General features: G+C 40.8%; 2 protein-coding genes across 3 annotated transcripts; both read left to right on the top strand.

Annotated features, from left to right (window-relative positions):
• The first annotated feature begins 6,349 nt into the window (after positions 1-6,349).
• Positions 6,350-8,122, top strand: LOC118560334 (E3 ubiquitin/ISG15 ligase TRIM25-like). Its single transcript, XM_036131276.1, has one exon. It carries the CDS (start codon positions 6,355-6,357, stop codon positions 8,011-8,013), a length of 1,659 nt encoding a protein of 552 aa, XP_035987169.1. The 5' UTR covers positions 6,350-6,354; the 3' UTR covers positions 8,014-8,122.
• A 4,541-nt stretch (positions 8,123-12,663) lies between these two features.
• Positions 12,664-22,035, top strand: LOC105916027 (zinc finger protein 622). 2 transcript variants are annotated; one of them, XM_036131287.1, is made up of 7 exons: positions 12,664-12,782; positions 15,670-16,240; positions 16,896-17,174; positions 18,797-18,959; positions 19,293-19,408; positions 19,496-19,639; positions 21,242-22,035. In XM_036131287.1, the coding sequence occupies exons 2-7, from the start codon at positions 15,676-15,678 to the stop codon at positions 21,373-21,375; spliced, it is 1,401 nt and encodes a 466-aa protein (XP_035987180.1). In that variant the 5' UTR covers positions 12,664-12,782; positions 15,670-15,675; the 3' UTR covers positions 21,376-22,035. The 2 variants fall into 2 exon arrangements, with proteins under 2 accessions (XP_035987180.1, XP_035987179.1); XM_036131286.1 differs by having other exon boundaries at positions 16,893-17,174.
• The last annotated feature ends 684 nt before the right edge of the window (positions 22,036-22,719 follow it).

Below are 22,719 nucleotides of genomic sequence, written 5' to 3'. Positions count from 1 at the left end.
GAGATGTGAGAGTTTTACATACAGTCAGATTCTCTGACCATACCAACACTTTATTCTTACAGTCCCAATTGCTCATATTTCTTTGATTTAGTTGATTTTCATGCACAATTTCTATGTATATGCAATAAAATATATATATTACTTGCTAATATCCAAAATCTCTTCACACAGAGATAAGGGGGTTATAATCTGAGGGGCAAATGGACCATACAGTGAACGCCCCTGAATGGGTGTCCACAATGGGTCCTACTTCATGTCTGTGTGAGGAACGAACGGGGCTCTCTGTGGTGTCTGTAAATCTGCCCGTCACGTTGTTGTGTGTGAAAGCCCAGTACTGAAGCTGTAAACATCCCTCTGCCTTTTAGATTAAATATGGTAAAAAAATCGTTTCAGTTTCAAAAGTCTTTTTATTACTACAGAAGTCTACAATAAAAACACCACATTATTCAGAAAAAGAACCTAGAGTGACTGCAGCCAGGTCAGATCTTTAACATATGGTGGTTCCACCCGGTCTGAGTGGGTGTTTTTATTTTTCCAGAAGCTCCACAGAGAGAGATGACATCACAGCAGCAGCTGCAAAGAAGATAAGGAGAGGTTTCCTTTTTTAAACCTCTAGGGGCTGTGATGTCAGATCCTATGTGAGCAGAAGTTTTGTAACTTTTTAGGGCAAAAATGTTTCAGGATGATTGTTTGCAAATGTGTTGGTAAACAGTTGTGCATGGCTTACAACGGTGTAACAGTCCAGGGAGCCCAGCTCCAAATTACTGACTTCATAAATGCAAAACAGACAAAATACAATTTGAGGCAAGCAAATGCTATGAAAAAATATCATTAGTTTATATATATATATATATATATATATATATATATATATATATATATATATATATATATATATATATATATATATACATATATACATATATATATATATATATATATATATATATATATATATATATATATATATATATATATATATATATGTATACAGTATATATCAGGCATTTTTATGGATCCAGGTACACTACTACTTTTGGTCTCCAAACAGTGTCTGCCCTCTGAGGAAAAAGAACATCCACAGCTTCACAGTGTGTTTGTTTTAAGGTCTGAAAGCTATTTTATGGTTCTTGAGGTTATCTCGGTTGACTCCTGATGGGTCATCTGGGTTCTAAATCAGCCTTACTTCATGAAGACTTTCTACAGAATAGTCTCCTTGTTTTGGGAGCAGATAGGACCTAGAGCCACATTTATTCCGCCCAAAACCCCCAAACTAATCGGGAGGGGCTAGTCAGTCTGATAAAAGATGGGTTTGCGAATGTGGTCCCAGACAAAGGAGCTTACACGCCTGGAGAGAAGGACATTGGTAACATACTATAATTAAGCTTGTAAGTTTTTCTTTGTCTCTTTGGATTTCCAAAAGAAAGAAATATGCGTATTTTAAACGTTTGCCTCTGATAAATGGTTTCTCCTTTACTACCAAATCTTAAACTGTGAGACGGGCCATGGGGAATGGAAAGGAGCGGGCCCCATATTAGTTTCAACACAAACCAAATCCAAAGAGAGGAGCTGAGGGGTTAACAACACCTGGGGAATCTTGCAAATAATTAAAAGAACCAGGAAGAACTGAGGGAAGGTGAGGCTGGGAGCAGCCAGAAAGTCAGAATTGTCTGGCTGCTGAGTGAACAGCCTCAGGGTTTGTACTGCTGATGAAACCTAAAATGACAGATTACTGATAGTTTGCGGCACTTTTTAGGGAACAAAAGCTTTGCTTTAGCTTCTTAAGCCGTTGTACCAAGCAGAGAAATGTTCTTCACAAGCAGCTTAGGCAATGCAGATTTATTTGTATAGCACATTTCATGTATAGGACGACTCAAAGTGATACAATCCACAATAATAGCAAACCGTCTGCACGATAGCTTTACAGTTACCAAATAAAAGAAACACAGTGTCATGATTTAGGTTTTGGTTTGTTCTGAACCGTTCTGGACTTCCCTGTCCACACTTCAGTCAGCTCAGTCATCAGCCTGGACCAGTTCCACCTGCTGCCACTGATCAGTTTTAATCACCTGTTCCCTAGCCTTCTTATGCCTGCCTCACTCACCCACTCATTGTCACATCACATTATACTTCATCTCATCATTTCAAAGCGCTTCACATCTTCTCACTCGTGCCCTGCCAGCGTGTTTTTTTTTAGTTTGTTGACATGGTCCACCTGCATCGGCTCAAGACTGGTAACCAAATGCGTCTCCTGGTATTTTTTATCTTTTTTTCAATAAACCCTTTTTGACTAACTCTGTCTGACTGAATTTCGGGTTCGCCAGCGGTAACCGTTACAGTAAGCAGCTCATCACCTGAATTCAGTCACAAACATTCATAGACAGTCCAACGACTTCCTCTGGAGTAAAAACATCGGCAATAAGCCTATTTCTAAATATATCTGCCCAGGCAAAGGAACTTATTTCCATATAAGAAACAAAAAGGGCTTCTTTCCTGGTGATGCTCTGGGTCGTGACGTCTCGTTACTGCGTCTGGCCTTCTCTGGCAGCAGGGGAGATGGGTCGGCTCCAACCTGTACGGAGGACAGGTCCAACTGGTCTTTGTGAACTACTCGGCCAAAACAGAACAAAGACCACCTCGCCTGTCAACGGTAAAGGTGGAAGTAACTCCTTATTCTCCATTGGTTGTGCACTCCAACCTAATTAAAGTCCAGGACCTCTCTTGTAAAACCAACAACAAGAGCTAAAGTGGCTGCAGCCTACTCCAGCAAGGCGTCGACCGCCGTTTCCAACACGTGAGAAACTTCAGCTGATGGGGCTCTCCCCTTTACAGTGGAAGAAATGAGCCTGTGTTCACACTGCATTTTTATCATCTCGGAGGAGTGGTTACCGGTGCTGAGTTTGGGGTCCTAAACGGAGCCGTAGTCAGATCGGCCATTTTATGTCCCAACAGCGTCTTGTTGTAACTCTGGGTACAGAAAGGAGGCATGACTCTGACAACGTTAGGGTTCTGGTTAGTTCATAATGGACCTGGAAATCAGAGCTGTATTTTGGCCCAGACCATTCAGGGATTTATTAAAAAACAGCAGGATTTTAAAATCTGAAACGTAGTTATATGATCAGAACTAATAACAGCTGTTTGATGGGGTTTTTTGGGGGGGAAACCCATGAAAACATTGTTACCACAGTCCAGTCTTGCTAAAAATAAAAGTAAGGGGAAGTTTTTCTAAGTCCTGCTGAGACATCAGTCCTTTAATCCTCAATATGTTCTTCAGGTGATAATAGGCTGACTATACTACTGTGTTAAAGTTCAGGTCTAAGTCCAGAACCACTCCCAGATTTCAGGCTTGGTTTATTGGTTTAATGAGAGCTAACTTTGAATCTTTCTTCCTTGGCTCCAAACACTATTATTTCTGTTTTATCCTCATATCCTCACATCCACTATTTAATTTGATAAATGCATCTGATCATTGTTGGAATTGTATTATAGTCTGCAGATGTTACAGTTATATAGATTTGTGGGTCATCTTCATAGTTCTGGTAACACATTTGTTTATTTTTTTTCATAATTTGAGCAAGTGGGAGCAAATAGATGTTAAACAACAGAGGACCCAGAATTTAACCGTGGGTAAGTCCATATTATATTTTTTTGCTCCAATTTGTAGTACAGACACAAAACATTCCCTATCCCCTTCATAGGACTCCGACCAGGCAAGTGCTGTGCCACCCAATTCTTCAACCTGTCTGACAAGATGTTATGTCAGCTGCATCGGTGAGATCCAGGAAAACCAAGGCTGAAATGTTGCCATTTTCCATTTTGAAGCAGATATTATTCTGGACCTTTCTCAGAGCCGTCATGTAGCTGAAAAACTGACTGGAAGACATCAAAACAGTCATTTAATGCCATGAGGTTATGCAGCTGTTGAATAACAGATTTTTGTATTATTTTACAAAGTTAGGGAACTAACTGGACTATTCTTTTAAGTGGAATAAGGACAGCTGTTTTAGGCACCTAAAAACAGACATGAATTTACAGTAGAAGCTCTTTGAAATCCCCTGTTGGCACAGTGTCAAGGCAGCAAGTGGTGGAATTCAGGTGATGCATGATGTCATCCAGGTTCTCATCAGTGATTGGGTCATGGCTTCTCTCCGTGGACACAGAGGCAGCACATATTCTGTGTCACTGATTCAGGGGGATATTTTTTTTACTCGGTCAACAGTAGTGAACAAAGTCTGTGCATTATTGTTGTTTTTGGCAGTGATATCAGAAAGTTATGATTACCTTGCGTTCCTCAGCTCTGTATGATATTTATATATGTCATAATGAATTTTCTATTTGGATTCAGAGATAGTCGAGGGGCTGTGATGAAGAGTAGATCTGAACAAATGGTTTTTTTTTTCCTATGTACCGTTTCTTGATTATCTCTGCCTGGAAACTTCAGTTGATATTAATAAAACTCAATGAAAACACACATTTATAGAATGTTGTTTATCTGAAGTAACACTATATTTCAATCAACAAATCTTCTCTGCTAGACTAGTGAAACTTAACTAAACTACTAAGCACAATTAAGATTAATTAAACTAAGGAACTATGTACAGACAAAATAACAAAGGACAAATAAAGATAGTTGAAAATCATTATCATAACAATGATTTAGTTAATCTTGGGTTTACTGCAGATGCGACTTAGAGAACTAGAGTTCATCTTAAAGAAGATGGAATGAGGTTAGATTAGCTTAACTAATTCGGAATGCAAGACAATCATATTTTTCTGATATCATTGCCATACGTGTTCAACCAATTGTAAATGCAAATCTTGAGTTAGCTAAAACATTATTTGAGGACATAACATTTTAAAGAATATTTGCTCAGTAAAAAATCAATAACCTTTAGGACGCTTGATTTTTATTAATGTAATAACTTTTCCTGGAAATAATTAAGACTTGAATTGGTAACTTAGGAAGCTAGAGGGCGCTGTAGCAGGCGATCAACCGCAAATGACGTGTGTCGGGGCACATGTCGCCATTAACCTGTTGAGATAATTTTAAATTAGACAAAACCACCATTAAATCGGCATTAATGTTCCCAAATGACTCATTCGCCATGATTAAGGGAAACTAAACAAGCTAAACGAAAAACAAGCATTACGTTTAAAACAAGCTGTAGTAATGTTTACTAGGGTTAGTGCCGATGCCAGTCAGTTAGCGATGCTGTGACCACATGGCTGCTTTAAATTGTCTCATCCTCTCTGCTCAACTTCCTTCTATTCTTAAAATACATCTTGAATATTGGAATAATGTCTTTCTGGTATTGAACGTCACCTATTTTTAAAAAAAAAACGAATCTTGGAACCTCAAGGCTGATATTCTTCTAACTTTCATCTATCTGGGCTGCAGGGCTAGCACTAGCATGCAATTGTCAAAGATAGGAAGCTAATTTTAACATGTTTATGTATTATCATTTAGGAGTGCTATTGCTACCAGTGTTATGGTTGGCATATAAAAACCTATGTTTGTGTTTGCTGTTGCTTTTTTGTTTGACAGAAGCATTTCTGCTGAGTCACTGTCTGTGGTAGCCACTGCCAGGAGCCTACCGCCACTTCCCTCAGTGAATACAGTCACTGTGAGTCTTTATAAGAAACTAGCCCATATTGTTGCTAAAGGTAGACAATAAATCACAATTTGATGGTAATCTACAGAGAGATTCAACAAATATTAATTTGTTATTCAGAGTTTGAAAAGAGGTTTTATATGGGTTCTTTTATTTTGGCCTTTCTGATAAGTTAATTCTCTGTGGCCTCAGAACTAACTTCAGATTAGCTTGATTTTTCATTACTGATTAGTGTGTATCTCTGTTTTTGGCACTCTCATGACCGAGGTTCCTTATTGTGGGACGTTAAAGGAGTCTCTTATCTTATCTTATCTTATCTTAAACTTGAGGTTTACTACCTTCCGTTACCATGACATGCCATTTTAACTATACAACAGAATAAAAAGAAATAAAGTAACATAACTGATATTTAATGCATGGAGTGATTTCTGCCTTTATTATGCTTTATAACAACTGAAAAAAGATAGTTAAGAAAGTTTTGCTCATAGTTTAATGGAAAGTGGGACAGGTTGAGGGAAAACATTCGCTCTGAGTCTTTACAGGAAGGAGGGAGAGAGAGATCCACATTTACGATTACTGTTAACTGTTCTGCAATGTGAAAATACCTGATAAGCCTAGCTCCCCATGTGGTTCCCATCATTTCCAGTCAGACCACATATTTCCTTGTCTCCTCCCCCTCTGTGCTCAAAGTCAAAGATAGAACAAATTACCACTCACATAATCACTGCCACAGAGAGCCAAAATGGAGCAGCAAGGACTACAACTGGACAAGAAATTTTTCTCCTGTTCGATCTGTCTGGATCTACTGAAGGATCCGGTGACTATTCCCTGTGGACACAGCTACTGTATGAAGTGTGTTAAAACCCACTGGGATAAACAGGATCACAAAGGAATCCACAGCTGCCCTCAGTGCAGGAAAACTTTTGTACCGAGACCTCTTCTGGAAAAGAACACCATGTTAGCAGCTTTAGTGGAGCAGCTGAAGAAGACTGGACACCAAATCCCTCCTGAAACTGGACCTGAAGATGTGGCCTGTGATTTCTGCTCTGGAAAAAAGGTGAATGCCATCAAGTCCTGTTTAGTCTGTCTGGCCTCTTTCTGTGAGAAACACCTTCAGCCTCATTTTGACATGAGTCCACTAAAGAAACACAAGCTGGCGGAGCCCTCCAAGAACCTCCAGGAGAACATCTGCTCTCGTCATGATGAGGTGATGAAGATGTTCTGTCGTACTGATCAGAAGTGTATCTGTTATCTCTGCCCTGTGGATGAACATAAAGGCCACGACACAGTGTCAGCTGCAGCAGAAAGGACTGAGAGGCAGAGAGAGCTGGAGGTGAGACGAGAAAACATCCAGCAGAGAATCCAGGACAGAGAGAAAGATGTGAAGCTGCTTCAACAGGAGCTGGAGGCCATCAAGCACTCTGCTGATAAAACAGTGGAGGACAGTGAGAAGATCTTCACTCAGCTGATCCGTCTCATCCAGAAAAGAAGCTCTGATGTGAAGCAGCAGATCAGATCCCAGCAGGAAACTGAAGGGAGTCGAGTCAAAGAGCTTCAGGAGAAGCTGGAGCAGGAGATCACTGAGCTGAAGAGGAAAGACGCTGAGCTGAAGCAGCTCTCAGACACAGAGGATCACAACCAGTTTCTCCACAACTACCCCTCACTGTCAGCACTCAGTGAGTCTACACACTCATCCAGCATCAAGATCCGTCCTCTGAGCTACTTTGAGGATGTGACAGCAGCTGTGTCAGAGCTCAGAGATCAACTACAGGACATCCTGAGCGATAAGTCTAAAATCTTCTCACCATCAATAATTGAGGTGGATCCAGTAATAAAAAAAGAGCTAAAGAGCAGAGCTGACTTTTTAGAACATTCATGTACCATCACACTGGATCCGAACACAGCACACACACAGCTGGTACTGTCAGAGGGCAACAGGAGGGTCACACTAGTCAGTCAACCTCAGTCTTATTCTAGTCATCCAGACAGATTCACTGGTTGTTGTCAGATCCTGAGTAGAGAGAGTCTGACTGGATGTTGTTACTGGGAGGTGGAGTGGAGAGGGAGAGGTGGGTTTGTAGCTGTTTCATACAAGAATATCAACAGAACAGGGGGTGGATCTGAATGTGCATTTGGACGCAATAACAAATCTTGGGCGCTGGATTGTTACCAAAACAGGTACACATTTTTCCACAAGAAAATCAAGACCCCCATCTCAGGTCCTGGTTCCTCCAGAATAGGAGTGTACCTGGATCACAGAGCAGGTATTCTGTCCTTCTACAGCGTCTCTGAAACCATGACTCTCCTCCACAGAGTCCAGACCACCTTCACTCAGCCGCTGCATGCTGGAGTTTGGATTTATTACTCCAAAGACACTGCAGAGTTCTGTAAACTCAGGTAGACGGGTTATTAGCGGCTGAGTCTTTCCCCTTCAGCTCAAGTTTATTGCAACACCTGTTTTTTTGCTGCTGTTTCTATAAACTTGCATTTGAAATAAAAATGTATTGTACTTCCTCATATCTGTCTTACACACCAATTATGTTTTTTGTCCAAAACGTTAAATAAATCCTTTAACCTGCTTTGAAGTACCATGAAAAGATAAAACACTGATTAAGTTCTTCTAATATCAAAAATATTGTGTTTACAACATAAATACCTCAATGCAAGGCTAAATGATTTTAAAATTTAATAATAAAGAATCTTGAAAAATAAATGCAGTTTCCTTTAAATATTAGGGAACTAACTGGACTATTCTTTTTTTAAGTGGATCAAGGACCGCTGTTTTAGGCACCTGTAAACAGACATGAATTTACAGTCTTTGAAATCCCCTGTTGGCACAGTGTCAAGTGGTGGAATTCAGGTGATGCATGATGTCATCCAAGTCCTCGTCAGTGATTGGGTCATGGCTTCTCTCTGTGGAACACAGATTTTTTTTATACCTATGTGTTTCTTGATTATCTCTGCCTAGAAACTTCAGTTGATATTAATAAAACTCTCAACGAAAACACAAGACTGGAGCCGAGACAACGGCTCCATCCAAATACCCTTAATAATAGCTCCTAGCTCCTGTTCCTAAACTTTTCATGGGTCAATAGCAAAAACACTATGGTAAGGAGCTCCTGACTGCCGTGCCAGTTTCAGACAGCCTTTAACTCTGACATCATCATGTGATGGAAACACACACCTGAGTCAAATCTGGGCCTACAGCCTTCTGATAGTGAACTACAAAGTGTGTGCTCTCTTCTCTCCGGACATTTTCATTAATTTCTGTGAGATGGGCTGTACTGATAATTGATGTTGTGCAAAGAATTGTGGGATTCCTTTTTGTCCAAAGCCTTGAATAAATCCTTTTAACCTGCTTTGAAATACCATGAAAAGATAAAACACTGATAAAGTTCTTCCAGTATCAAAAAGATTGTGTTTACAACAGAAATACCTCAATGTAAGAGTAAATGATTTTAAAATTTGATAATAAAAAAACCTTGAAAAATAAATGTAGTTTCTTTCAAATATTTCCAGCCAAGATTTGTCTTACTTCCTTATTTTGATTTCTATCTATCTATCTATCTATCTATCTATCTATCTATCTATCTATCTATCTCCCCCCCCCCACCCCCCCCACCCCCCTATCTACCCCCGTGACCCCATGTGGGATTAAGCGGAACAGAAAATGGATGGATGGATGGATATATATATATATATATATATATATATATATATATATATATATATATATATATATATATATATATATCAGGATAAGAATCATATGTGTGTGTGTGTGTGTGTGTGTGTGTGTGTGTGTGTGTGTGTGTGTGTGTGTGTGTGTGTTATGAATATAAAAGTAAATGGGTTAAATCTAAACATTGTGGTCTTCATTATTTCGTAAAACCGTGTCACATGTGAAACTTTTAAGTTCTGGTATAGTCACAGATTTGAAACAGACGTTTTGGGGGAGTATTAAAGAGAAAGTTACTAATATGAGAATAAAAAAATCCTAGGACAATAAAGTTAAAAAAAGACAAAAGTGTTAATATTATGAGAAAAACGTCATATCATGAGAATTAAGGGGGGACATTTCCAGAATAGTCACAGTTTGCAGAACTATTTCAGTCCTGGAGTAATAGGGCCAGGTTAGATTATTTTAATTATTTTTATTCTTTACGAGAATAAGTCACGAGAGTGAAGCCAAAGGGATGCGAAAATAAACTTGTAATATTACAAAAATAAAAATATTAAGAATATAAAGTATGTTCTGAGATTAAACTCCCTCTGATCCTGTTTAAGTGACTGAGTCTAACTGCAGATTTGCCACATTCAACATGGCGGACGCTGTGACGCATCGCAGCATAGGCAGAACCCGCCCGACGAGGCGTCTACGGCCGTTTCTCAATATGCGTTCTTGAGCGTTCTCGTGTGCTCGTGTGCTCGTGACACGTCATCAGCCTCAGCCCGAGCACTGTTCCAATGCTGAGAACGCCAAATCGAGAACGCGCCGAATTCCCCGGATGTTGTTCTCGCCCGCCCTCTTTATCGAGCATGCATCAGAGCAGACTTGTGCGTTCTTCAGACTGACCGCTTGCCCAGAATGCACCGCGGCCGCAGCTTGATTTGAGACAGCGCAAACAGAGCTCACAGCGGTAAGTTAAAAAATTCCCTTTTCTGCTGCTGTTGTTGTTCAAAAGTATGTTTTAAGATCGTTTGAGGCGAGAATATTATACTTTTAAGCTTCCCTATGTGGCCTGTTTACAGAGTTAGTGAGTAATTTAAAAAAAGTAGTGTGCATAATACCGCTGGTTATGATTTATTTGTTTTGTGTTTATCTGACTGACGTGTGTTACTTTATTAACTCAATACTTGCTGGAATAAATTGTAAATGTCTCCCTAGGACGGCAGCAGCATATAAAATAAATAAATAAATACATTCTATAAATGTTTTTCCTATCTAAGTGAGTTTCTTCTGAGTCAGGACACGAATAATTGAGAGGAGAAAGAGGGAAAGAAAATAATAGTAATAATAGTATATGAAAAAACAGACATTTATTTTATACAAATGTTTTATCTTTGGAACAGAATGAAGGTGTAATATATTCAACAAATTATTAACAGTTACTAACATGGTTTAAAACAACGAAATAACTCATTAAGATCTTATACAAACAGACAATGCCTATAAACTTACAATTAAAAATAGTTGGTGGAATGGAAATTAATTTGCGCATTATTTTATGTATTTTTCCAGGTGGTGAAAACAAAAGAAATGAAGCAGCATGTGAACAAGACTCCAACTGATCTACATTAGGTCAGGTGTAGTCATGTTCACTTAGCCAGCTGGAGCAGCTCCCTGTCTTCAGCAAACGTGAGGCGGACCTCAAGCACCCTTAAGAAGATGGAACGCCACCGTGTCTTCAGACCACCAAAGACACGCTCAATGATGTTTATCAGCCTTGGCGTGGTGCCTGTTGTAGCGTGCCTCCACTTGACCTGTACCAAATATAAAATTAACTTGTAATTTAGGTAATATGCTAATCTGTCTTAATCTTCTATCCAATTAATATCATCTATCAATTGTGTGTCATTGCTAGCTCTATTTAAGGACAAGAAGGTAAGAGATCTTGCTGGCAAGCTGTTTCCCTATAGGATGCACCACAGGCCAGCCAGTAGAGGGTCACCAGCACCTCTATCTCCTGTGGCCATCCATGGACCTTCTGGATGGGCAGCAGCTGAAGGAGGAGGACGATGGTGGCCCTTCTTAGCCTGAAGGCTGGTTTCAGGTCCCCTTCATTAAAAAATATTTGGAGGATTGGCACAGAAGTGTTTATCCTCACATATTCTGTTTCTGTTTCTTCCTGTAAATAAAAAATGCCAAATGTTAATTGTTTTTTGTCACGTTTTCTATGCATAAAACTATACCTGTTTAACATGCAGATTATTATAGTTCTCAAGAAAGAAAAGATAAAATGTATAGTGTTGTAAAACTAGTCAAGTATAGTAAATGTAACAAATGGCTTCCCTTCTCTGGTATTTTTACCATTTCACTGAAAAAATGGGCTGAACTAACTGCACATAATTTATAGATTAATCACTGTAAAGGTGGACAGACATAAAAATGTTTTTTTTTTCCTTTCTTAATGATCAATGCTGTGAAGGTTAGGAGGTGCAATAAAGTAGCTTAACCCTACTGTTATTAATGTTAAAACTGGGTCTTCATTTTTATTGATATAGGAAAAATAGTCACAATTTCAACCTGATCACGTTTTTAATATCATCATCAATGTCTTTTTAAAGATAAAAGTAGGAAATAGGCTGTCAATCTTAAAATGCCTACCAGTTGGCAATAGATGGGTGAGCAAAGCCTGCCTTCTAAGCCTCCTCTGCTGCATCAATCTTCTCCTTGCTCGGATTTTCCTCCTCAACTGCATCACCTCCTCTTCAGCCTGCTGGTAAAGCTGACCAACAACCGAAGCAACAGCAATATTGCTCGTATCGCTCATTTTGCTTCTACAAAGTGCTGATTTTTAAAGAAGATTCAATCGCCTCTGCAACTACAACAATTACAACTCCCCACAAAGAAATTCCCGCTGTTGCTTGTTTTATACCCACAGTTCTGTAATTATTTTAGAGATTTTTTATACTTTTTAGAAATTAATTTAAATAAAAAACGTTTTCAATAAGATATGATGGTGTAGTGTATAAATAGTTTTGAACGTTAAAGGAATGCTCAAGCGCTGTGGGTGTGATGACGTCACGAGTATACTTCTGTTCCAATGCACAATACGTGCTGCGTGCTCGCGTTCTCGTCAAGTCCGATCTTCCTGTGTTCTTACCGAGAACAGACTTGACGAGAACGCGAGTACGGACTCGCGTTCTTGTGAATTGAGAAACGGCCTACGTATATGATGTCTATGGTGCTACCAGTACGGATCGGGTAGTGACACAACCCGCCACTCACAATATGGCGGACTCTACGGGCCTTCCTCCATGTTATGCATCGCGTTGTCCATTAGGGGGCAACAGCGCGGCGCTTGGGAGCCGGACAGACGTTGAAGGTTGAAAGAAGAAGTTTTAACCTCATCTTTGCAAGTTGTTCCTCGTGTTTGCATGTTGGGAACAGAAATATCATCAAAACAGCTTCAGACTCTGGGTTTTTAGCCGCGACTACGTTAAAACGTAAGTAGTTACTGGGCGTAGAAGAGAGTTTTTTCTCCTCTTATAGGTTTGCTGGCAGAAAAGGTTGTTACGTCAGCTGTGTTTACCTGAAGCTGAACGTTTGGTTAGCTTGATGCTAACAGAAATCGGGTCAGTTGATGTGAAACTTGCACTGCCGCAGTTTACCTGCGCTTTTTGTATCGCTTTATATTCAATCTTTGGTCGGCAAAAGTTCACGTTAGCGACAATGTTATAATCTATGTTTATAAGATGACTGACTGCTAGCTTGAACAAAACCGATCTAAAGCTCGTTTAATGTCCTCTTAAAACAGTTTGAACAGTTTCAACTAACCTCTGTCTGCTGACGCAACAGAACCATGAAGGCAATAAAACGTACTAAACGTGTAAAGTCTGGGATTAGCCCCACATGAAGCCATGTCTGAAACATATTAGACTTAAGATTAAATACATTTTAGGCCATATGAAGTTCATGTCTGTTTGCATTTCAGTCTATTATCAGTTTTATAATCTAAGTCTGCTGGGAAGTGTTAGAGTCGTTCCTAACAGCCCAGCTGAAGCTTGGCCTGCCGGGATGTTAGGAAGTCCAGCTTACTGTAACGCTGTCCTTCCTTTCCTAGGACATCTGTCCGTTCATTATTTGTGTCCATACTTGTTTGTTCCCTTGCTTCATTCTCTATATGTTCTTCCTTTCCTTGTCCATCTTTCTATCCTCATGTTCTGTTTTCTTTGTGTCCTACACCCCCCTTCTTCCTTGTCCTTTTTTGCCTATATCCCTTTTTTCTTTTTTCTGCTGTCTTTTCTTAAGCTCTTTGTCTCCTTTTTCTTTGTGCTCATCCTTTCTTTACTTTTTCCTTGCTTCCTTCCCTCCTTGGGTTATTCCTTTTTAATCCATCTGTCCTCCCTTTCTCCCTTTCTTGTGTACAACTTTATGACTAGCATTCCTCCTCATTTTTCCTTCCCTTCGTTGTGTCCTGATTCCTGTCCTTGTTTTCTTCCCTCTGTGTAGACTACATCCCTTCTGTCTGTCCTTTCCCCTTGTATCCTAGCTTCTTGTCTTGCCCCTTTCCTTCCTGCAATCCCTCCTTGTGTCCTTGCTTCCCGATTCTGTGTTTCGCAGGTTTAAAACCTGCGAACTGTCGATACCGGCCATAAATTCATTGACCATGGGCGGTTTTATTTCTTCTTGTGTGTGAAGGATAGGATTTGGGACTTCTTAAAACTATAGTTATTATTATTATTATTATTATTATTATTATTATTAATTAATTAAGTTTATTTGATAGGAACAGAACAATACAGTTTGAAGTGCAACCGATACCATGTTCATTGGTCATCAGGCTAATAGTTAATTTGCAAACCAGGTCCCTAAGACAAAACAAATACAAACGGTGAGATATAAACATGAATAACATACAGAACATCTGATACAGACTTTATACAAAAGTTTCTCTAATGTTCACAGGTTTGAGTTGGTTTGAGCCGTTGTTTTACTTTGTTGTTGAATCTTGCTGAGTCTTGGTAAGTGTTGAGTTTCTCACAAAGAAGATGCAGAAACCCTGTTTAAAGTGGAAGTGCTGTACCATGCGGTTTAAGACCTTTACACAGAACTAAAGGGGAACAAAACTAAACGCTGCCTGCGTTTGGACTGAACTAATCTAACATTTGACGTCAGAACCAAGTGATGCTGAGGTCTTGAGAAGCAGTTCTCCAGCAGCTCTAAGTAGGACTGGACAATATAGAAAAGAAAGCATATCGATAAAATAGAAATCATATTGATCGATATCGATAATTATCAACAAATTAAAAGCACAAATTTTAAGTGTAGCCCTGGCCATTTTATGCTGTCGCTTGGCGACCTATTTTTAGATACAGAACACACAAGCAATGAATTCAAACTCGATTCAATCAACTTTTTACCAAAAGGGCACATTTTTAAATGAGAAACAAAATGCGTGCTCTCTGACCTCTTTAAAGGGGGCGGAGTTTGGTTCCTTGGTCTGTGTTGTGATTGGCTGGGAGGATGAAATGACTATTAGTGATATTAACCTACATGGATAAAATGCACAAGGAAGGAAAAGTATTATTTTATTGAACTTTTTACTGACCCCTTTTTTCTATTATCGATATACATCTATCGATCGATATATGTTGTTATTGAATTATCGTCCAGCCCTAGGTCTAAGATCTTTCAGGGTTCCAAAAAAGTTAAAAAACTAAACAACTGGACTTTTTTCCAAAGTTTGAAGACATTTCGCTTCCCATCCAGAAAGCTTTCTCTATTCAAACGTCTGGAGTAGTGTGCAGTTCTAAGCTTCATATTATTCCCCAAAAAGGCCTTGCTTTGGCATGGCTAAAATGCAGATTAAACCGTAACTGGTCCAGCACTGGTCCTAAGCAATGGGGAGTCGTTAAGGTCGTTATTGGCCTGGCTAACAGGGGAGATGTTGTGATTGGAGGACTGAGGTGAAAATTGGAAGGAATCAAACCTGTTGCTGTGTTGTTAGTTTTCTATTCGGTTTAATCTCCATGTTATCTAAGCCATAACAAGGCCTTTTTGGGCAATACTATGAAGCTTGGAACTTCACACTACTCTAGACGTTTGAATTAAGAAAACTTTCTGAACAGGAAGCGAAACGTCTTCAAACTTCAAATTTAGTTTTTAGATCTTTTTTTTTTTTTGGAATGACCATGACCTGGATAAGTGAGAATCTTCACCAGCATCTTTCAGGGTTTTCTCTGGACCTCTCATCTTTATCCATACAGCAGCTTAAAAACATAGATTCAGAATTCTCTATTTAAGTCTACTTGAAAGAAAACACAGAGCTAAAGCAGACGGACAGAAACGACGGTAGAAGGTCTAAACGTGACTAATGTGGGTCTCCTCCAGGTCACCATGGCGTCCTACACCTGCATCAGCTGCCGGGTGTCCTTCACGGACGGCGAGGTGCAGCGAGCGCACTACAAGACCGACTGGCACCGCTACAACCTGAAGCGCAAGGTGGCCGACATGCCGCCCGTCACCGCCGAGAACTTCCAGGAGCGCGTCCTGGCCCAGCGCACCGCCGCCGAGCGCCAGCTGGCGGACGCCGGCGCCGCCGAGAGCTGCGCCGCCTGCAGCAAGAGGTTCTCCAGCGCCAACGCCTACCAGAACCACCTGCGGTCCCACCGGCACCAGCAGGCCGAGAGGCAGGCGGCGCTGGCGGCTCAGAGGAAGGTGGAGAAGATGAACGAGAAGAACCTGGAGAAGGGCGTCTGCGACGAGAAGGAGGACAACGACGCCAAGAACGAGGCTCTGCAGCAGGCGCTGAGGCAGCAGCAGAGGCCCGGCCCGGCCAAGGCGGCCAAGGTCCAGACGCCACTGGGCGAAGGCAAGGTGGAGAAGCCGCCCCGCGTGGTGTGGCTGGAGGAGCAGGTGAAGCGGCGCCGGGGAGAAGATGGAGGGGCAGCGGCGGCAGAAGGTAACCAGCAGAGATTCAATTCAATTCAATTTTATTTATATAGCACCAATTCATGAAACATGTCATCTCAAGGCACTTTACAAAGTCAAGTTCAATCATATTATACAGATTGGGTCAGATTATACAGATTGGTCAAAAATGTCCTATATAAGGAAACCAGTTGATTGCATCAAAGTCCCGACAAGCAGCATTCACTCCTGGGGAAGCGTAGAGCCACAGGGAGAGTCGTCTGCATTGTACATGGCTTTGCTGCAATCCCTCATACTGAGCAAGCATGAAGCGACAGTGGGAAGAAAAACTCCCCATCAACGGGAAGGAAAACCTCCAGCAGAACCGGGCTCAGTATGAACGGTCATCTGCCTCGACCGACTGGGGTTACAGAAGACAGAGCAGAGACACAACAAGAGAGACAAAAAAGCACAGAAGCACACATTGATCCAGTAATCTGTTCTACATTAGAACTGGTTGATCCTGCCAGTAGCATATGCTTGTCTCAAAGCTTAAGCCATGCAAGTCTAAGTACACACGGCCGGTACAGTGAAACTGCGAATGGCTCATTAAATCAGCAGATTTAATGAGCCACCTACATTAGATTCAGCAGATTAAATCTGTTTAAATGGAGAAGGTTTGATTTTCTGTGAAATTCCTCCAGAAGACTGGGAGGATGTCGATGAGGAGGAGGAGGATTACATGGAAGATGATGATGAGGAGGAGGAGGAGATGATGGATGAGGAGGAGGAAGGCGGCCCGCCGGGTGCGTCCGTCTCCCAGCCGCCCCCCCTCCCAGGCTCCCTCCCCGTCACGGACTGCCTCTTCTGCCCCCACCACTCCAGGTCGCTCCTGAAGAACGTCGCCCACATGACCACCGTCCACAGCTTCTTCATCCCCGACGTGGAGTTCCTGGTCGACCTCAGGGGCCTCATCAGATACCTCGGTGAGTTCCTTCTGGTCCGCTTCCACCTTTCACTGGAGGAGACGTTCTCCTCTCCTTCAGGGCTGCCAGGTTCAAACACCTAAAACATTCATTAAACAAGCACAAGGAGGAGAGACAACAGAAGAGTTAGTTTTCATCTTGCAAGGAGAGCCGACAGAGATGCTTAATACAGATTTCCAAACCGCTCTAACGCAACTCCGTCACCGCCTCTCTTTTTATTAAACACAGGAATCCTTGGTTCCATTGTCAAGCCAAGGGGTAGGGATAAGCAAAACAACTGTGACCTTCTAGATCAGGGGTGTCAAACATACGGCCCGCGGGACGGTTCTGGCCCGCCGAACAATTTAGTCCGGCCCGCTGGCTAACTGCATTATCATTATTAGAAAAAAAAAAAAAAAAAAAAGAAAAAAAAAAAAATATATATATATATATATATATATATATATATATTTTTTTTTTTTATTTTATTTTTATTTATTTATTTTTTTTTTTAATCCAGTGTCCTGTCTGGCAATGTGGCAATAAGAATTGTTGTCTTAATGCCAAAAAGAGCTCATCAGATTTGACTTTCACAAGTGGAGCAGTAACGCTTCTGCCATAGTGCTCCGCTTGATTTATGAATGTGAATAGTTTTATTATGATTCATGCGGGGAATATCTCAAATGATATGGACACTACAATGGGAAAGTAGGAGAGGAAAGGAAGAAAAAAAGAAAAGGTGAAAGAAAGAGGAGATAAAAGGAAGAGAATGATAAAATAAATATTGAAAAAAACATGTACTGTACTTAGTTTAATTGAAAACCTGCAGTTCCTATATTGTCCACGAGGGGAGCTGTGTTTTAATCAGCGGATGGTAGCACTGAGCTTCAGATGTGGAAAATTGATTTTAAATCATTTCTTAATTTTTATCTGTTTGATGTATTTTGTCATGCAGGACAGTGTTTTTAAATTCCAAAAAATGTGAATAAATGTTTTTCAACATTGTACAATCACTGTGATCAGTTCTTATGCATAATGCACTTAAGTAAATGTTTAACTGAGTAAAAGTATTGTTGAAATTGCTCATACTTTTCTTAAAAACGCTGAGGTTATTCATAATATATTGTGTAAAAGTGAAATTAATTTAAATATAAAAATCAACAACAAGTCCACTTTTATTAGTTCTATTTAATCTTGCAATGAGTTTACTCGTGTGGCCCTCCTGAGATCAGATTAAGCTGTATGCGGCCCCTAAACCAAGTACAGTTATACGTAAGCACTCCAGATGGCTGAATAGAGTTCATAACAGTTTCAGACATATTTAGAAAAACACTTATCGTCACAACATATTTCTCTGCGTTCTGCAGGCCTTCTGCAACGATAAGAGAGATCAGACACATGAAATACACTTTAATTTCTGAATAACTAAAACCTTTAAATTTCGTAGTAGTAAAGAGTAAATATATATGATAAATGGGATGAACATAGTAAATAACATAAAGTCTGTAGAAAATAGTAAAACTAGTTCTATCAAGGACCCTGTGACCAGCTTCTCTGTGGCTCCAGAACTAACTCTGGTTCTGCGGGCGCCCCCTGCTGGTCGCCATCCAGATAACACCTGACCGGTTCTGGTCTGTTTGCAGGAGAAAAGGTCGGCGCCGGGAACGTGTGTCTGTGGTGCAACGAGAAGGGCCGCTCGTTCTACTCGACGGAAGCCGTGCAGCGCCACATGACGGACAAAAGCCACTGCAAGCTCTTCACAGACGGAGACGCCGCGCTGGAGTTCGCCGACTTCTATGACTTCAGGTATTTATGGGATTTAGTTTCACGTGTTTTCAGCCTTTTTTTTTGGTTGGAGACGATGGACTTTTCCTGATCCTGATCATTTCTCCTTCGCTGTCTGGGAACGTAGGAAGTTTGATGAGGGATTTACTAGATCCTGGGGGGGAGAAAATCTTTATTTTAACTCCTGATTCCCTGTTAATGACGACATCTTGTCCTTTTTTTCTTTCCCTCTTCTGAATATTTCTCCTGCTGTGCTGGAGGAATAACAGCGGTCTCATCTCAGAGGAGTTTCAGGTGTTTGTGTAAACGTGTAGAAGGCTCGTACCGACACGCTGCCTCTGTTTCTGCCTACAGGAGCAGTTACCCCGACAGGAAGGAGGGAGAGGATGAAGGGATGGACGACGACGAGCTGCCGGATGATAAGAACCTGGGATATGACGATGAGACCATGGAGCTGACTCTCCCTTCAGGTGATCTTTGTTACTTAAAGCAGGCAGAGCTTCTTTTTTTAAGCCTAACAGGCGATTTTAAACGGCCGCTGTGTGTCCCGTCCTCAGGAGCAAAGATCGGCCACCGCTCCCTCATGAGGTACTACAAGCAGCGGTTTGGCCTCCAGCGGGCCGTGGTTCTGAGCCACAGCAGTAACGCCGTCGGCAGAGTCCTCCGGCAGTACAAAGCCCTCGGCTGGGCCGGAGACGCAGGTGAGGCTGACTCTGCTGAATGCAGCCGTGTTACTGTGGGAAATGTTTTGCATCTCTAAGGGGACGTTTATGATTTAAAGTTAATATCGTACATATTCTAGTAGAGATTTGGCATCAGCCGACCCATCGCTGTTTTTTTTGTAGTTTTCTTTCACTGAGCCTACGCCAGGTTCAGAAACCTGTTAACAACCACATTTAGACCCAGTCTCCATGGAAAAAAAGACACTAGGAGCCGCAAATACATAGATTCTACTTGGGCGATCCACCCAAGAAAATTGTCGACTCTCGTTGCTCAACAGCTTTCTAATAACCTACAACTGTAGTAGGGCTGGACGATATAGACAAAAAGCTTATCGAATAAAAAAAAAAATGCATATTGATCGACATCGATAATTATTGAAAATATTTAAAACTATATTTTATGTGCAGCTCTGTCTGGACATTTTATGCTTTTTAATAAAGAACACAAACACAGAATTCCAATTAAATCTTTATTTAACCAACTTTTTTAACCATAACAGAATTTTTTAAAAAGAAAAATAACTTAAGAGACCTGAGTTATGTTATTAAATAATGACAAAGAATAAACCAGTAAAATGACCAAAATAAATATACCAAATAAATAAATAAAATAGCCTATTTAGGTGGGAATAGTACACTAGTTACTCCTCAGGTTTCATAATTGAGAGGCTGATGCAGGGCTGAGGGCTGAGGTTGTGGCGTGTAAGGAAACAGACTGCAGCTCATTTTGCACTGATTCTCTGCACTAGTTGAACAATTTAAGGAGCGCTGTTAGAGAAAAACTTGCGTCCTGGAACTTTATATCGCGGATCAAGAGTGGCGAGTAATTGTTTGCAGCCAGGTTTTTTTAACTGCAGACAACAGCAGTATATCCATCACTATGAATCATGTTCCTGCATGTGTGATGTCCTTATGCCGCTTGGACGCTTTTTAATTTTATCACAAAGAAGGAAGCCCAGTAGCTGCTGTACCTGCTTTGTTTTGCTGCTCGCGCTGCTGTGGGTGTGAGCGGCTTACGTGATGAAACAAGTTTGTTGCGTTACCAGACTTTGTTTTTACCGGTTCCTTGCCAGTTTTACAAATCACTGGTTTATTTCTGTCAGGCTGGCGAACTAGTAAAACCCCGTTTTGGGAGCGTTTCCTCTTGTAAACTTGTTTCTGTTTTATCAACCCTATTTTTTTTTTTCTATCGCGCCACACGTCTATCGATCGATATATATTGTTATTGAATTATCGTCCAGCACTAAACTGTAGTAGCATAAGCATCCCCAAACCCCGTCCCTAACACAGTAACTCAACCTGGTGGTTAGATTCCCTGCAGGTTGACAGCTGCCCTGATTTTAGGGCGTTTTTTGTTTTTTTTTATTGCGGTTGACTTCATGCCAACGAACAGAACAGTTCGTCCTCTGACCAAGATTTGATGTCAGACATTTCTGCTTCTTTGACCTTTGGATATTTTCTTATTCCAACGGTTCTGTGTCATAATGAAAATCCTGGAGGGCTAAAAGTTATCGAGTGTTTTGTTGAGTCTTAACCAAATATAGCAGAGAGAAGCTCTGATGGTTTTTCTCTCCTCTTCAGGCTGCGGCTCCGTCCATCAGAGACAGAAGGACATGCAGTACGTCCAGAGGATGAAGTCCAAGTGGATGCTGAAGACGGGGATGAGCAACAACACCACCAAGCAGAAGCACTTCAGAGCCCAGGTCATGTTCTAGTGAGGGACCAGGAGGAGGAGGAGGAGCTGACTGATGAAGGGTGGCTGCCAACAAACAAGAGACAGAGGAAGAAAGACTCAGACTTTTCTGTTTCCTCTGCATTTGAGGTTTGACGACCTTAAAAACAGACCATGATGGAGAAGAACTTCGACTCTTTGGGTTTTCCTCTAACACCCAGCATCTGGGCTCAAAGATGAATCTAATCACCCGGGTTACAAAAACACACCATTAAAATAAAAAGAGCAAAACTCAAATTCATAAAATTATTCTTAAATTTTACTGATCATGGAAAAAATGTAACTTAAATATTCAGATGTCATCTTCCAGATGAAGACTTGGTTTAAACCCACAATGGGATTTAAATGGCTTTTAAACTTCCAGCCTAATAAATGCGTGTTTTCTGGGTAAACCGCTGTCATATTTTCATCGTCTTTGCCATAACTCTCAGGCAAGTTCCTCGAAACTTTGGCACAAATCTGTCGTCTTTCAGGATGAGCTGATCAGTTTGAAAACCAGCTGAATTAATGTTTACGCTCCTAAAAGAGGAGAAATCCTGTATCGGCGCCGTAGAGATGACTGAACCTGTGTGGATACGCTGTTCTGTCATTTTGACAGCCGCTCCATGTTTTCTGGTGGAAATGAATAAAGCTTTGCACGTCAGAGGATGGTGGTGTGACTGTAGTGCAATGATTATGGGATCAAATGGACAGCAGCGCCTCAGATCTGGGTAAAAGGTGGCGGTCCGGTCTACTGCATCAAGTCGGCTGACGACTGCGGGATTGTGGAGGACCTGGTAGAGGCTGGAAGACCTCACAAGATTCAATGGTTTGGTCTAGGGATGCAAACAATAACTGACTTTTTATTAATTGCTGATCAATGGTTAATTAGATCAAGGCTCCATCCGATTAACTGATAACATCCGTCTAGACCAGGTATCTGCGATCTTTACGATCCAAGGAGCAAAATTTGCCTTTAGTCCAGCTAAATAAAGCTTTTAAATGTTGCTGTAAATGTTGCATTCACTTTTAAAGGTCCAAAAAAAATAATATAAACATACATAGAACTGTTGCAAACAAAGGGTGGATACATTTTTCTCCATTGGAGGTTGATATCTGTGGAAAAGTACGTATAAAAAAATATCTAAAATCTTAAATATAGTATATATAACTGGTACTTTAGTGTTGTTTAAAAATCAGTGAAATTATTCAATTATATCTATATGTAAAACATAAATTTCCTAATTTTTATTTTCATCCAAAGTTATTCAGAGCTGTTGTGGAAGGTCCAAAGAGCCACTTGTGGCTCTGGAGCTGCAGAATGCAGACCCCTGGCCTCGACGGACCT

The sequence above is a fragment of the Fundulus heteroclitus genome, unplaced genomic scaffold, assembly GCF_011125445.2.
Source record: "Fundulus heteroclitus isolate FHET01 unplaced genomic scaffold, MU-UCD_Fhet_4.1 scaffold_42, whole genome shotgun sequence".
NCBI classification, from domain to species: Eukaryota; Metazoa; Chordata; class Actinopteri; order Cyprinodontiformes; family Fundulidae; genus Fundulus; species Fundulus heteroclitus.
Note: the sequence above shows the minus strand (reverse complement) of the source record. Positions and strands in the feature narration are given on the sequence as shown.